We start from the raw sequence: 16,875 nt of genomic DNA, 5'->3' as shown, positions 1-16,875 counted from the left end.
TGGGAGAAAGGACAGTGCCAAATTTTAGTTAAATGTATTATATCAAATCTTTAATATATGAGAAAAATTGAATAAAGTATACAATAAGTGATTTGGGAATGAAATAAAAAAAAAACAAAATTTAAGACAAAATTGACATGGATCTTGCCTTTTTGAGGCTATCTGTATACATAAGCTTTGTTCTTCTTTTGGTAATTAGCTTGCACTTTACAAGAACCTAATGAAAAAGTAACAGAAGGAAAACACAGTTTTAATGGTTCCATCATAACGATTGATATATCCAATATAGGAAGGATTAATTTTTTTTCTTTTTATAGAAGTAGAAACAGAGGATTTTGGCTTCATTAAATTATCTGATATGTTGCGGGGATAGCTCAGTTGGGAGAGCGTCAGACTGAAGATCTGAAGGTCGCGTGTTCGATCCACGCTCACCGCATTTTTATTTACATCACAGGTCATTAGTGTTCTGCAATGGAAACAACTGCTGCTGAAGCAACTACCAATCGGGTCTATGAGAATATATTATAAATGTTATATTAAAAATACTTTAGAGAATATATTATAAATAGATTTTGAATTTATTTATTTTTAAAAAAGACATAGGTTATTTATATTAGAGTTATACAAAACTGCATTTTCTTTTTTTTTTCTTTTTTCGATTTGCATTAATGGCTACACTTTGTCTTTTTTTGCGATTTTTTTATTTGTAAATAATGAAAAACATATAAAAATGTTATATTAAATTTAAAGAATTTTTGATAATTAGTATAAGAGATTAAGAAATGAAGAGTAGTAAGAGTTTTAATATGTATAAGTTGTAGAATTTGAGTATTTGTAACTGAAATTTTTTTATAATTAGTACTTGATGTTTCAATTGAATAATAATAGATAAGAGTTTTTTTGTTTGATGTTTCAATTGAATAATAATAGATAAGAGTTTTTTGTTTTAATTTTTTTAAAACATTTTACTAAATAGTGATTGGTTGATTTTCATCTAATAATTTTGGGTATTAACTCTTCCGGTCTGTCATTATCACTGCAAATCCTTCTACAATAAAGAGAATAAGACATGGTCAAAGAATGATAATCCATTCTAAGTAAATTCTGGAAGCAATACTGCACATGTGGAATAACAATTTGAAAAAGAGAAGAACACGTAAATGTAAATTGTAGAAGAAGTACTCCACATGTAAAATAACAATTTATAATTTGATGATGAAATATTGCAATCGATAGTATATAGAGAGCAATAATTTTAAATGGACATTAATTTTGGTTGTGAGTGTTAAACAGAACCGTTTACAAAAGAGAAATACATAAACTTGTGCTACTTGTCACAATTAAAATGTTATTATTTATAATAAATAAATATGGCTATTGAAAATGATATTGAACAATGAGAAGAGTAAACGGCAAAGTTGAAAATCTTTAGGAAGATATCTGAGACAAATTTCCTACGTTGACAGCGCCGAATGGTGACGTTGGGAGACCCAGAATCGAGCTCTGAAGAACCGTTTACAAAAGAGGAATACATAAACTTGTGCTACTTGCAATGAGTTCACAATTAAAATGTTATTATTTATAACAAATAAATAGGGCTATTGAAAATGATATTGAACAATGAGAAGAGTAAACGGCAAACTTGAAAATCTTTAGGAAGATACCTGAGACAAATTTCCTACGTTGGCGGCGCCGAATGGTGACGTTGGTCTGAGACCCAGAATCGAGCTCTGACAGGAAAACCGCAAGAGAAGAAATGGAGTTTGCCCTGGTTTCTGCAATTTATGCAATGCGGCTCCGCCGGAGATGGACATCGCGATGTACAATTTGTTTTGAAGAAAAAACAATGGCTCATTGGACCAGAAGAGGATGGAGGAAATAGGATGGGACCGGAAGAGGATGGAGGAAATAAGATCTTGGTACGGAGAGGTGCTAAGAGGGTGAGGGATTGAGAAAGGTAATAAGCTCTTTGGTTTTGAGAGCTTTTTGTTGGGGTAAATATTAATTTGTGTTTTTGTTGTTTTAGAAATAAGGATTGATTTGGAAAAAGTTAATTTGTTGGTTTTTATTGTGTTTTTTAGTTGTTTTTTGTGTTTTTTTATGTGAAAATAAAAGTTGATTTGGCAAGATTTGAGTGATAGATTCTAAAATTTTGCCAAGTAAGTGTTGGTGTTGATATGGCATTAGTAGAAAAACAAAAATAACTTAAAAGCAATGTCGGTAATCTTATGTACCTACTTTTATATATTAAGAATAGATAGATAGATAGATAGATTAGTGCATGTACCACTTCCTAGTTCCTACACCAGCAGTCGGAATTATCATTGTTCTTCTTATCAGCGCGGTGGGATATTCCTCCTCCGAATCATTTTGCCAGACTGAGAAATTGTAGCCTATGACTATGATAATCTATTGTGTTATTGCCAATATTCAAACCTTAAGCGAAAATAGAGGGTAAATTACACTAACCACTCCCATGAGGTTAAAGCATGCCACATATGATACTCCTCAATTTTTAAATTGTGACACTCACCTATCGTGAAGTTTGCGTGATTTGTTGTATTTCTATTTTGAATGGAGATGGTAGTCATTTAGTTTAGCTAGGGCCGGTGGATTTCATCAGTGTTGTGAAAGTTTTTGTCAATAGAAAATTGCGCACGCGAAATATCTCAAATTGCTTTGAAGTTTCTCTAATTGTTTGCATTTCCGGATAACATCTATTGGCTCAAACAAGTGGGACTAAAATATGGTTAATCCCTTTGGTGTTTTTGCCCACTGTTTTCCAGTGAAACACAAGGGATCTGTGTAACTGGGTGCATGTTAATGTTTTGATTCATTGTTTCGCAAATAGTTTATAATTTCTCAGTGGAATTTGAATATTTCAAAGCCCCATTTTATGTAAATAAATAGTGTGAAGCACAGTTTTAGTTTGAATCACAAACACTGAACCTTGAACCAATCTAAAACCCTGTTAGATGGATTTGTGCTGTGCTGAAATCCAATTCAAGTTGGTTTCAAAAACTGAGGAAATGGATTTGAGCTCTAAATCCTACAAATGGAAGTATGATGTATTCTTGAGCTTTAGAGGGGATGATACACGTAGGAGTTTCACAAGCCATCTTTATCATGCTCTTTGCCAAAAGGGTGTCAATACTTTCATAGACTACAAGGATCTCATAAAGGGAGAGCAGATAACACCTTCACTTCTTAGGGCTATTGAAGCCTCAAGGATCTCAGTCGTTGTATTATCTGAAAACTATGCATCTTCCACTTCTTGCTTGGATGAACTCCTTAAGATCATTGAGTGCAAGGACACTAAGGGTCAGCTGGTTTTGCCGGTCTTTTATGGTGTGAATCCATCTCAAGTAAGAGAACAGAAGGGAAGTTTTGCAGAAGATTTGGCCAAACATGAAGACAAGTTCAGGGATGATGTCAACAAAGTAAAAAGGTGGAGGGCAGCACTATGTGAGGCTTCTACTTTGTCTGGGTGGCACATGGGTGACGGGTATGTAGCCCATAAAAGAAGCCAAGAGGTTCATTCCTCTGGTATTCCTTTCTCTTTATTTATTTATTTTCTATAATCTATATTTTTGTGCAGTCTAGGATTTACTGGTCACTATATATATTAGGTGAAACTAGGGGATCAAGAAAAAAAAGGCTCATCTGAAGGGAATGAGATGCCCATCCTTTCAAGAAAAAAAACCTTAAACGGAATTACCTGGAAAGACAACGAGACCCTCAACAAAAATAAAAATATCCTTTCTGGCCCTTGATATTTATTTTTATGAGACTGATTAGCCCATCTGTTAATATTTTTTATCATTGACACATGGACTAATCAGTCTCATAAAAGTAAAAGTAAAGATTAGGGATCGGAAAGGGTATTTTTTTATTTGAGCCTCGTAGTTCCTTCGAAGAAATTATCAGGAGTCGGATTGGGTATTCACTCTTTTTTTCAGAGAACATTCTTGATCCCCTAATTTCACCTAATATATATAGCAAGGAGATGACCCATTTTTTCCCTAAAAAAATGAGAATAGTCATTTAGCTACGTGCAAATGCATTTGAACAAGGATTGTGGACAGTAATAGTGTAATACTAACAAATGAACCATAGGGAAGACTTTTCTGTTTGCCTGTGTTGATTCCGGAAGGAATAGTAAACTACTAAACTGACGCATAACTAGGAATTTTTATTCATATTAGTTACTTGTTCTAGGGTTTATTATCTAGTAAATTGTTACAAACTCAGATTAGATGGTAAGACTTCTTTCACTTTATGAGTGGCAGGCAAGAATCAAAATTTGTCCAGAGAATTGTTGAGGAGATATTGAGCAAGTTGAACCGCACACCTTTCAATGTTGCTAAGCATCCTGTTGGATTGGATTCACCTATTGAAGATATTAAAACACTTTTAGATACTGGATCAGATGATGTACAGGCTATAGGAATTTATGGAATTGGAGGTATAGGGAAAACAACACTTGCTAAGGCTGTTTATAACCATATTGCTAACCAGTTTGAGGGTAGCGCCTTCATTGCAAATGTTAGAGAAATTTCAAGTCAAAGATCTGGGTTAGTTCAACTACAAGAAGCTCTTCTTTCTGAGATTTTGAACCATAGATATTGTAAAGTAGGAAACAAAGACAGAGGCATTAATATGATAAAGAATAGGCTTTGCAGCAAAAAAGTTCTCATAGTTGTTGATGATGCTGATTCGTTGGATCAACTGGAATCATTGATTGGAGAATATAGTTGGTTTGGTTCTGGAAGTAGAATCATCATAACAACTAGAGATGAGCATTTGCTAGTTGCTCACAATGTGGAAACAATCTACAAGGTCAACGAATTAAATAATGGTCATGCTCTTGAACTTTTTAGTTGGTTTGCGTTCAAAAATCCATGTCCTCCAACAAATTATGAGAAGCTTTCATCCCACATATTAAACTATGCCAAGGGCCTCCCATTGGCTCTAACAGTTTTGGGATCTCACCTGTGTGGTAGGGGAAAAGCTGAGTGGATAAGTGCATTAGCTAAACTGAAAAAAGTTCCAAACAAACAGATTTTTGAAATACTTAAAATCAGCTTTCATGGATTGGAAGAGAATGAAAAGGCTATTTTTCTTGATATTGCATGTTTCTTTAAGGGAGAGGACAGACAATATGTGAAAATGATATTAGATGGTTGTGACCTACATTCGGATAATGGTTTCGGAGTTCTATTGGAGAAGTCTCTAATTACAATAGAAGTTAATAAGATTTGGATGCATGATTTGCTACAGGAAATGGCTAAAGAAATTGTGCGACGTGAATCCCCTAGTGATCCTGGTAAACGTAGCAGATTATGGTTTAATGAGGATGTTCTTCATGTATTAAAACACAATAAGGTAATATTCATTTTTTGAAAATTTATGATGATATCAGTTTTTCATTATATTGCCTAACTATTCTTGATGCTTATTGACTGTTGACAACACCTGCCACAGGGAAGTAACAACATTGAAGGCATAAGGCTAGATATACCAGAATCAGAGACAGAGTACATAGAGGCCAAGGCCTTGTCAAGGATGAATAGACTCAGAATTCTTATTATCAACAATATGCATGTTACAGATGATATCCAGTATCTACCTGATAATCTAAGATTGATTAATTGGCCAAGATACCCCTCTTCAACTCTACCACCAAATTTCTATCCAAGGAGGCTTGTCTGTCTAAATATGAGTCATAGCCGCCTCAAGCACTTGTGGAAGGGAGTTAAGGTATGGAATCGATCTTTTATTATATTTTGAATATTCAGAAGCTGTTGTGATTTAACAATATAGCTATTTTTTTTTCTATGAAAATGATTTATGTTTTCTGCAGATATTCAGAGACTTGAAACTTGTGTCCTTTAGCAGCTGTGAACACCTTAAAGAAATTCCAGACTTCTCAATGGTTCCAAACCTAGAAAGCCTAAGCCTAGACAACTGTAGAAGTTTAATTAAGGTGCATGAGTCTGTGGGAACTCTTGATAAGCTTGTTACTTTAAACCTTCTATTTTGCTCCAATCTCAAGACGTTTCCAAGTCGTTTCATGCTAAAATCACTCCGTACTCTCCTCCTCACTGGCTGCTCAAAACTAAAAAAGTTTCCGGAGATTGTGGGGAACATGGAACATCTTGAAGAAATCCTTCTCCAAGGAACAGCAATAAAAGAACTACCTCAGTCGATTGAATATCTAAGTGGGCTGAAGTCCTTATTCTTAGAGTCTTGCCAAAGTCTTGAGCATCTCCCCAGTAGCCTTCAGAAGTTGCAAAACCTTACCATTCTTGATCTAAGTGGCTGCTCTAAGCTTCAAAAGATTCCAAAGCTTCCCCTAAATACAAGATATATAGACTTGAGTAATTGTAGATCTTTGACAAGCTTTCCAACATTATCCAGCATATCAAATTTTATTGCAGAGGATTTTCCAAGGTTTTATCAAATTAGATTTGTTAACTGCCATAAACTGGTAAATAAACAAGTCCTGGAGCACATAACAAATCTCTTCTGTAGTAAGGTTGTTTCTCGATGCCCACACTCTCTTTGTCTGTTTGTGTGTTATTCCTGCAAAATGTTTCAGACATAATTTTTTTTTTTGGGCTTCAGGATATGATGCTTCCAGAATATATTTCTTGTGAAGTTGTACTTCCAGGGAGCAAGATCCCAGATTGGTTCCAATACCAGAGTACTAATAATTCCATTTATCTTGAGGTATCTTCAGGTTTATATGGTAAGCCCATGGAGGTGTTTTTTGGCGCAGTTTTTGAGTTGGATAAAGGTGTTACTACAACTGGCCTGTTTGCAAGTAAATTTGATGTTATTGTCAATGATATAAAGATAAATATGTCTACAAGCTATTTTGAGGCACTGGACTCAAGTCATGTGTGGTTGAGTCGGTTGAAACTTGATCATTTTATGTGGCACCTTAAAAGTATGCGTCAATGGAATCACTTTCAGATTTCATTTTCAATCTTTGAAACATCATCAAAGGAGAAGATAGGGGCAACCTTGAAGAGTTGTGGTTTCCATGTTTGGTACAATCAAGAAGGGTATGGGATTGATCATACAACAGTTAGGAAGTCCACAGGGTAAACCATAGGCAAAAGATGCATGACTATGAACAGAACATAAAACAATAAAATATAGAGGTCAACATGATCTTCTAGTCTCTAGAATTCTGAACTTTGCAGAAGATAATATCATGTTTTAAAATTTACTCATACCATTAGAATAAGAAAAATAAAGCAGTTGGCTGTCAGATACAGATTCTGTAGTTACTGGTTATTGTTCAATGTTCAGTGTTCTATTATTTTCTATAATGTTCATGTCCTATGTATAGCAATGTGGAGCAGTGCATGCAATAATTAATTTTCTTAGCTAGCTTTGATTTCTGTTGTTTGTTCAGCTGGAAGTATTTGAACATTCTATTTTTCATTTTTTCTTCACAATTTTTTATATCATTTCTATATTCTTAACTTGCCAACCATGGATAGGATAATAATCATGATAATTGATGAAATGGTCACTAAATCATGGATTTGTTTAGCACTAACAACGGTTATGTTTGTTGCCTAGGATTAATTTTGTAAACTACGATTTATGCATCTATGAACTTGAAGCTAAAATAATCGAATGAACACACAACACGGATATTGAAAAACTAATATTGTATCAAACTTTGAACTTATCTGGTGCTTCTATCACATCCAAAATCGGCACCAGGAATTCCAGCTCCGATGATCGGAATTATTATTATTCTTCTTATCAGTAATCTCGGCATTAGCATTATTAGATGCAGTTGTGGATTCTGTCACTGCCGACGACGACGAAGAAGAAGAAGAATAAGTAGGGAACGATCAGAAAATTTTAAGAATTTAGTGGTCGATTTACATATTTTATAAATAAAGGTCTACACTCTACAAATCTACAATGTATATTTCAATATTTCATAAAGCTCAAGGGTGTCAACTGAAATTTTAAGTATTATGTTTTTACTTTCGGTCTTGCTTTGGGCTTTAAGCCCCCTTTTTGTTAACAAAAATAGTAATACCAAATAAAACAATAAAAAATTCAAATGTTTAACGTAAACGAATTTAGAAGTTGAATCAATATTATAATTCTTAGTTCTTATTTCTTAAAGTTGTTTTTCTTCCTTTATCTTACTTATTTAACCTCCTAAAAAATGTCGAATTTTTGCGTGTAAGTAGTAAAATTTTACATTAATTATCGGATTTCCCCGAAGGGACAAATTTTGCATTAATTAACAACGAATAAATGCAAAAACAATTATTTGGATAATTGGATTAAGCCCAATTATTTGGTTATGGATGCACCTCGCTTTTGTTTAGCCCAAAATGCCTAAACAAAATTTTAATCGTTTTTGGTCTTTGTCTTTATCCCTAAACGATACGCAACTAAAATTTGATGATAATGGAAAAAAAAGTATGAAACTGAAACCAAAATAAAAATTGTAAAATCAATATAATTCATAATTATCGGAAATAAAAAGCATACTTAAAGCAATATATGTACAGAGAACCTCACCATTTCTCTTTAATATGGTTTCTGAGTAAAATGAAACATACAATAACATGCGTTCCACGACCCCTTTAATTTTTTGTTTTAAAAAAATAACAAAGCGTGCAGCTCGTGGCAATTTTTTTTATATAAATATGAAACAAGTAATACAGTGTTCTTCTATTATCACCTACCTTCATCAATATCAAATAAAAACAATGCATTATGTTTAACTTTAAAACTTTAAAGTAATAAGCTCGTGCTACAACCACCATAATCTTCGAATAAACACGTGCACAAAAATGTTGCTTGAAGTATCTTTGATTCAACACTATAAATTGGAACACGTCATAGAGACATGAAACATCCTAATATAACCCTCATCAGTTCAAGAAAACAATGAAGGTTGCAATGATTCAGTTCCTTCCACTATGCATCTTCCTCTTAATAAACACACACCCTTTGCTAGCAGCAGAGCCAGAACCAGTTGTAGACAAGCAAGGAGAGCCATTGCAGCCAGGAGTAGGTTACTATGTATGGCCACTTTGGGAAGATAATGGTGGCTTAACACTAGGCCACACAAGGAACAAGACATGCCCTCTAGATGTTATCCGTGACCCTTCATTCATAGGCTCACCGGTGACCTTCAGGGCGCCGGGACTCGACTATATCCCTACAGAAACCGATCTAACAATCGATTTTGCCGTCAAGACCACCTGCAATGAGCCTACAGTATGGAGACTTTTAAAGGAAGGTTCTGGTTTCTGGTTCTTGAGCACCGGTGGCGATTCTCAGTCACTTGTTAGTAAGTTCAAGATTGAGAGGCTTGCAGGGGACCATGCATATGAGATTTACAGCTTCAAGTTCTGTCCTTCACAGCCTGGTGTTATCTGTGCTCCTGTGGGGACCTTTGTGGATGCTGATGGAACCAAAGTTATGGCCATTGGTGACAACATTGAAACATACTATGTTAGGTTCCAGAAGGTTTATACTTATGCTCAGGAGAAGAATCCAGCTTTTAGCATTTTGTAAATTGAGGAGAGATAGATATACTCATCTTTTGGGGGAGAATGAGTATATGAATAATTTCTCAAAGTTTGGCAATTAACTCTTTTAGTGTGATGAAACATATAATAAGCCAGAAAAAGTGCTTTGTGTAGTGTGCCTTAGAAAATTTTTCTTTTCTTGGTTCACATGGCATATAAGAAGTCCTTGTGTCTTATGCTTCTGAATTTACCAACCTTCTACAAGTGAAAGAAAATGAATTTTTCTTCAATGCTATTCTGTTTTTTCATTAGTGTTTTAATTATCAATTTCTAAGAGTTAAACTGAAAAGGTGAATGTAAGGAAAGTGAACAATTCACTCATTGGATTTGGAAATAGATAGGACATAAAAAAGGGAAGAATTATTGAAAATTAATATGTATAAATATGAGGGAAAAAAAACTTGAATGTTTTACTGGTATCTTATACCCAGTCCAGCGTAAAATTTTCCATATAAACAAGAGGAATCATCATCCACTTTTTGATGAACTACACAAACACAACTTAAACGACTTTTGGCAAGCAAGTTTCTTTAAAGTTAGAAGGATGTTGGAAAATCGGAACAAACAAAGATCTTCAACCAGTCAATGAGCAATTCTCTGATTGACATGCACTGCAGAAATGGGAAGATTGGAGCGGCTGCATTAGTTTTTGAGTAGACGGGCATCAGAGATTTGTTTTCTTGGACTAATCTATGCTGATGGGAAAAGTAATCCTTATGCTGCAGATTTAATCATGGTGATCACAATAAATAAAGCTGTGATGTATATGTAGTTATGTACCCAACATAGACTTAGTCTGAAAGGATAATTGATGACATCTTGAGTAGGGACCTGCTTTCATGAACAACAATGATATCAGGGTATGCCTCCCATTGTGAAGTGAAGGACGCCATGCTTTCCTTAATTTGGAGGTTTCTTCACGCAGGTTCGAATCAGTGATTACCCCGAATGTGGCGATACTACTGTCAGTTTTAACTACTTGTAGTTAGATAGGTACTAGGTAGTTTGTGGTTTAAAGCCAAAGATTGAGCATTATGGATGGCTTGAATCTTTTTGACAGAGCAGGTTACTTCGAGAAAGCAAAGGGAAAACCTTGATGCTGCTATATGGATCAGAGTTCATTACTGAATGCTAGCTCAGTTCAAGGAAATTTCAGCGCAGCTCGAATAGCAGGAGAGAAGGTAATTGAACTTGAACCAAATGATGTTGTGTTTGTGAAGAAATCAAAACTCAAGAAGAAGAAGAAGCAGTATAACATTTGGCATTACAAACCCTGGTAACATTAGTGTTTCTAGATGTTAGAAAAGGTAAGAGAGAGCAGTAGAGAAAAAATTTGTGTGTATTCAAGTTGTATAGAATGATACAATATAGAAGGATATTTATAGGTGCTAAGAGAAAGGAAATAATAAAGACGTAATATCTTATAATAAATATTCAGATATACTAAATAATGTTAATTGATCTAATTGATCATAATTATACTCTAACACTAGATATTTAGTGAAGAGAATAAGCATGATAACCATTGAACCATATTTCTCACAGTAAACATACTTGATACTTATGTAAGACGCACATTATAAATGAATTGTTCGAATTCTTAGCGCAAATTACTATATGTAGGTACTTCACGTTGTAGTAAATTCTTAAACCAAATAGCTGACTTTTTTGGATGTCTTTTCAGACCATTTTCGTAATCTACAAAGTAGATTCCAAACCTCACAGTGTAGCCATGATCCCATTCAAAGTTGTCAATCAATGACCATGCAAAATATCCTTTTACATTCACGCCACCCCTGAAATATTTAAAACCAACAAAATTAGGAATATACCAAACATGTTGACAATTTAGTTAGTAAAAACTAGTTTATTTGATCTGATGGCACTTCCAGTTCCAGATCAAAACCTGATATGACAGCACTTACTTGATTGCAGTTTGAATATATTGTAGATGAATAGAATAGTAATCAATTCTTGTTTTGTCTGCAAGGGCTTCCTCAAGTGCTAGTGTTGGATCATTGAGTTCATCTATGCCTATATAAAATAAATACATTATTTCCCAGAAACATAAGGAAACAAATACTATGTTAGAACTAAATGTGTACTGATAAAGGTTCGATGTATTCAATTCACGTATTTACCATTTTCAGTGATGTAGATCAAAGGGTTGTTATAATTTGATTTGAAATAGAACAAAAGGTTGCGAATCCCTTCTGGATAAACAGACAACCAATCTGAAGCACCCTGCAAGTGTAGATTTTTTCTTTTCTTCATTAAGCCAGAAAACTAAGCTAACTGAATTTGAAGAATTGTTATGCTGTTGCAAATCCATCTATTACCTTTGGACCAATAGGTATTCCATCATACTCATCTGTTGCAATAAAATGCATATTGCATCAATTAACTAGTATAATAAAATATCTTGGATTCAACAAGTGGGAAGTTTTATTTTTCCTTAAAATCAAACGGATTAGAATTAATAAATGTGCTAGAGAGAGCAAAAGCATATTGAATTATAGTATCATTACTCTAAGTTATTATAATCTCTTCATCGTCTATTAAAACCTATCCCATGTTTAATATCTACAAACATGTTCTTACTTGTAAGAGCAACTAGAGAATCTGTGAGAAAGCTAGGCTTTACTTAGTTCTGGTGCATCAGCAGCATAGTACGAGGTGTAGTAGTTTAATCCAATAAAATCAAAGGACCCTCTTAAAAGCCATGATTGATATGAAGAGAACTTTGGCAACCTACTTCCCACCAGAGACCGCATGGAGCTTGGGTAGTCTCCTTTTGTCATTGGCTCCATAAACCTGCAATTTCATTCTTTGAATAAGCTTTCATGTGACAGTGAATTCATATGACAAAACAGGCTACACCAGTATATAATTGAAAGTGAATTTAAATGACGAAAATTCCTCTGCTGTTGCATTTACTGTGATTCACTAATTGTATGTCATATTAGTCTTTATTCTCTCCACCTAATTTTGTAGGTCATCTTTATATTCTTTTATTTTGAACCAATAAGTCCATGTGACATGGAAGTGTGGAACCAACAGATTAGAGAAAGAACGACGACTTATTCTTATCAGTGGCTAGATCCTCTAGTTAAATTTCACCGATGAGTTTATGTTCATAAAGAATTTATACCATCCAAGCATGAAATCAAGGGCTCTCTGTGCAGCAAGTTTATCCAATTCTGTATCATGTAATGGCACCATCCAGTAACAATTCAGCGCTATGCCTATCAAGCCCTTCTGAGATGCCTATGTACACAAAGGAAAGTAAGGTTTTGGTCCTAATATTAGTCTTAATTAGTTCAGGTTGATCCATTCATTTTATATATTGATATTTTCATATAAAAATATATAACAAAACCTGATACTTAGTCTTGTAGATGTTAACAGCAACTGCATGAGCTAGTAACTGATGGTGTGTCACAATATAGGGTTCAGTGCCTGAATCTCCACCGGTGCAGCTACGGTTCTGCCAGGCCGAACATCTTCCTGGCGCATAACTTCCTTTTGCGTAGCCATGATTGCTGTAGGACCATGGCTCATTGAGTGTAATCCAGTGCTTCACTCTATCACCAAACTCCTTAAAGCAAACCTCAGCATAGTCCTGAAAATCATTCCTACAGTAAAGAGGGAGATTAATGTTCAAGAAATGTTGACTAATACTTTGTCTATTAGGAATTAAGGGATGTAAATTACACTATCTTAGGGCTTAAAAAGCCACCATATTCATCTTCTAAGGCCTGTGGAAGGTCCCAATGAAAAATTGTGACAAAGGGCTGAATATCTGCATTGAGTTACCAACAAAGAAGACAATAAATTAGCCCTAAATCAGAGAAACAAAAATCAATTACATTAGAAATTAAATATCTTAGCTTTGCAACATATCTGATTAATGATGGTTACCTTTGGCTAGCAGCTCATTGATGAGGTTATTATAATAATTTATTCCTTCCTTGTTCACACCTCCACTAAGTCTTCCCTCTGAAATTAGCCAATGGATGATCTCACTTTTAGTAAGATTTGATAAGAAATTCTATTGAAATGATCTAACAGCTTGCAAAATTGGAAGTTGTTTTAGAGTCATGTTTCTTACTTGGTAGTATTCTGGACCAAGAGATTGAGAATCTATAAGCATCCATGTTCATATCCTTCATGGCCTCAACATCTTCCTGCATAATCAATACTTTCTTCAGAAAAATCACAATTATGCTTGCTTAATATCTCTGTTCTTCGATTATTACACTCTAATAATGTTTGTGTTACAGCACCTTATAATGATGATATTCATCAACGGCTACATCTCCGTTACTTCCGTCATATATCTTACCTATCATGTATTAAACATAATTTAGTAATTTATAACTTAGCAAAAGAAAAATGGAATTCATAACACGCCAATTTTAATTGACCTTTTTATATAAATGAAAAATAAAAAAAGAACACTTTTTTAATTAAATTTGTCCTCAATTTTTGAAAAACAAGTTTCCAAGTTTTGAACTTTTAAAGCAGAAATGGAACTCATAACCGACACCACTGTTATTGAATGGTAAACAAGTTACATCCCTCTCATAATTTGGAGCCTATTCTAATAGAACAAAAGTTACAGATTTTTGGGTCAGATTAGTCAAATTACCGTTAATAAGATCCCAAAAGACCTAAAATCAAGAAAGCAATGGCACAAAGAAATAACTTATAACTTAAAAAACCTGGATATTTATGAGTGAAAGTATCCCATATACTTGGTTCTCGGCCACCTTCATTTGCTGCACCTTCCACCTGAAAATGTGCATAAAAAACAGCTTAATTCATAGTTCATATGAAAAATTCATGATCCGATATAGAATACCTGGTAAGAAGAAGATGCGGTCCCAAAAATGAAACCTTGTGGGAAAGCTGAACGGTTGAGATATTCAGACTGAGTAGTAATATCGGCGTTGAATATGGCTGCAGCTTGAATGGCCGTTGAAGTAAGAAGCAGTATAACACTGAGGAAATGATGAACGCTGAAGAATGCGATAGCCATAGTGACTGATTGGTCTGTTTTGACACACGTAGCTTGAGGCCGTTATTATTATATAAACTATAAAGTGAGTGAGACGCACGTGCTCTAATTCCAATCCGCTTGTCAAAAACTCAAAATGACTGACAAATCGACGACTTTTGTTACAGTGTCAGATATTTTAATGTTGATTGAGATAAGGGTCTAATTTGGTGAGGTGTCACTTTCATTTTTTTTTTTTTTGAGAAAGCCTTTGAGAAAGTCTAGGGATCAGCAAATTTTGGAGTTTTTAGTCATTAATTAGTCATCAATGATGTTTTTAATGGTGTGAGATTGTATCTAATGGTATAGAATCACTCAATTTTCTTTTGATGGTTAATAGCTAATCAGAATTTCACAAAAGTGTTGGTCCCTAACACTCCTCTTCTTTTTTCTCCATTAGACAACCACACACATGTGGACTATTTTTTGATATGAAAGTAAAAATAGTAATATATTTTAACATTGTAATTTTTAATATTTTTTAAAATTCTAAAAAGTACACAAATTGAAAGATTCGATTTCTGTACTTTAAAATTTTTAATTTTTTAATACAAATTGAACAGTCCGATTTCGGTACCTCTCATAAATTAGACGGTCCGATTTCTATATTTCTAATAAATCGAACAGTCCAATTTCTACTTCTCTGGTTAAACGGTTCTACATTTGAGAATAACACCCCAACAATCCACATTTTAAAAAAATACTATTACCACTGCAATATCAAAAACAAAAAATTTTAGGAAAAGAGGCTAGGAATGGTAAAAAATCTGGAAATCCGCAAAAATTATGTGATCTTACAATTTTTACAGGGACGGGATATGCCTCTGCTAATAAATAGAGACGAACGGAGATCGAGATATTTATTTTATAAAAATTTATAATATTTTTATATGTTGGATAAATAATCTTAATTTATTTTATTTTAATTTATATATTAAAAATTTTATATATATTACATGTTAAATTTATGTTTAAATTATATTTAATTTAATATATTTAATTAAATTATATAAAATTTTATTATATTTGTGCTAATTTTTTTTAAAAAATTAAAATTTAATAATATTTAATTATTAGTGAATACAAGAGACATTTTATTAAATAGGGATGGAAAACAAAGAAAGGGAGAAGAATCCCTATCCCTAAAAAGACCCATTACCATCTTTAGTAGAGGCTGGGAGGAGAGGAGTTCTAATTAACCAATAATCACTACCACCCTCTTGTTAGTTCGAACTCAAAGTGCACTTCCTACAAAGTAGACATCATTATCAATAGGATAAGGCCTTATGTGATAATTTGATAAGTCTTTGTCAAATTTGTCTTTCTATCCAGTTCTTAAGGGATCACTCAATCAGTCAATCCAGTTGTTAAATTTTGTAGCGTTGGATTTATATTTATATTTATATTTTCTATTTTTATTTTTAATATTTTTTTAAAATAGAAATATATTAAAATATGTTTGTATTAAAATGTTTTATATTTATATATTAATATAATTTATATTATTAAAATCTATCAATACATTTGTTTTTTATTGTATCATTTGATTTTCTTTTGATAAAAATAAATCTATTTATCTATTTATTTATTTTATATAAATATTGATAAAAACTTATTATAAAATGAGTTTATGTTATATTATTTGTTATAATTGTGTCATGTAAATAATTTGCATAGATGATAATTTATCATTTTTGTAATATAAAAGTAATAAATATCTACATAATAAATATATAAAACTTTAATAGTTTTAATCAATTAAATTTAATACCTATCATTATTTAATTAAATTAAAAAATAATACTTAAATATGATTAATATCTACATTAAAACTCTAATAATAATAATAGTTTCTAGTTACAAATATGTTTTATCTACTTAAACATGTTTACTAAGTACTGACAATTTTTAATATTGTTATTTTATTTCGTAATGTCAGAGGCTCAAACGAACTGTACAAAACATGTATAGTTACGTTCAGCTTTGCATAATAATATCTGTCATGGAAATAAAACACACAATTCCCTACTTACAAGAATTAGAGGAGCAATAATATTCACTCACAATAAGTATTAATACCAGCACAATAATATTCAATAGCAGCAAAAAAATTACATAAACAAAAAATTAGAAACAATCTAACACACCAAAATTTTTAATGTGAAAAACTTTTTCAATGAGAGAAGTAAAACCACGAGTCATCAAAACCAGAAAATAGTTTCACTATGATAA

At 33.0% G+C, this 16,875-nt stretch overlaps 2 protein-coding genes, 1 non-coding gene and 1 pseudogene across 3 annotated transcripts; 3 read left to right on the top strand and 1 right to left on the bottom strand.

Annotated features, from left to right (window-relative positions):
• The first annotated feature begins 363 nt into the window (after nucleotides 1-363).
• Nucleotides 364-436, top strand: TRNAF-GAA (transfer RNA phenylalanine (anticodon GAA)). The gene has a single exon. It is a non-coding gene; the product is annotated as a tRNA-Phe (tRNA).
• A 2,185-nt stretch (nucleotides 437-2,621) lies between these two features.
• Nucleotides 2,622-7,337, top strand: LOC112751538 (TMV resistance protein N). Its single transcript, XM_025800700.3, has 5 exons — nucleotides 2,622-3,505; nucleotides 4,290-5,385; nucleotides 5,485-5,760; nucleotides 5,864-6,538; nucleotides 6,628-7,337. Exons 1-5 carry the CDS (start codon nucleotides 2,976-2,978, stop codon nucleotides 7,111-7,113), a joined length of 3,063 nt encoding a protein of 1,020 aa, XP_025656485.1. The 5' UTR covers nucleotides 2,622-2,975; the 3' UTR covers nucleotides 7,114-7,337.
• A 1,219-nt stretch (nucleotides 7,338-8,556) lies between these two features.
• On the top strand, nucleotides 8,557-9,814 carry LOC112751537 (kunitz-type elastase inhibitor BrEI). Its single transcript, XM_025800699.3, has one exon. The coding sequence runs from the start codon at nucleotides 8,938-8,940 to the stop codon at nucleotides 9,568-9,570; it is 633 nt and encodes a 210-aa protein (XP_025656484.1). The 5' UTR covers nucleotides 8,557-8,937; the 3' UTR covers nucleotides 9,571-9,814.
• Nucleotides 9,815-9,929: 115 nt separating this feature from the next.
• LOC112751536 (cyanogenic beta-glucosidase-like) lies at nucleotides 9,930-14,757 on the bottom strand (annotated as a pseudogene).
• Between the last annotated feature and the right edge of the window lie 2,118 nt (nucleotides 14,758-16,875).

This window comes from Arachis hypogaea, chromosome 15, assembly GCF_003086295.3.
Source record: "Arachis hypogaea cultivar Tifrunner chromosome 15, arahy.Tifrunner.gnm2.J5K5, whole genome shotgun sequence".
Classification (NCBI taxonomy): domain Eukaryota; kingdom Viridiplantae; phylum Streptophyta; class Magnoliopsida; order Fabales; family Fabaceae; genus Arachis; species Arachis hypogaea.
This window is presented reverse-complemented; position numbering and strand designations above follow the sequence as displayed.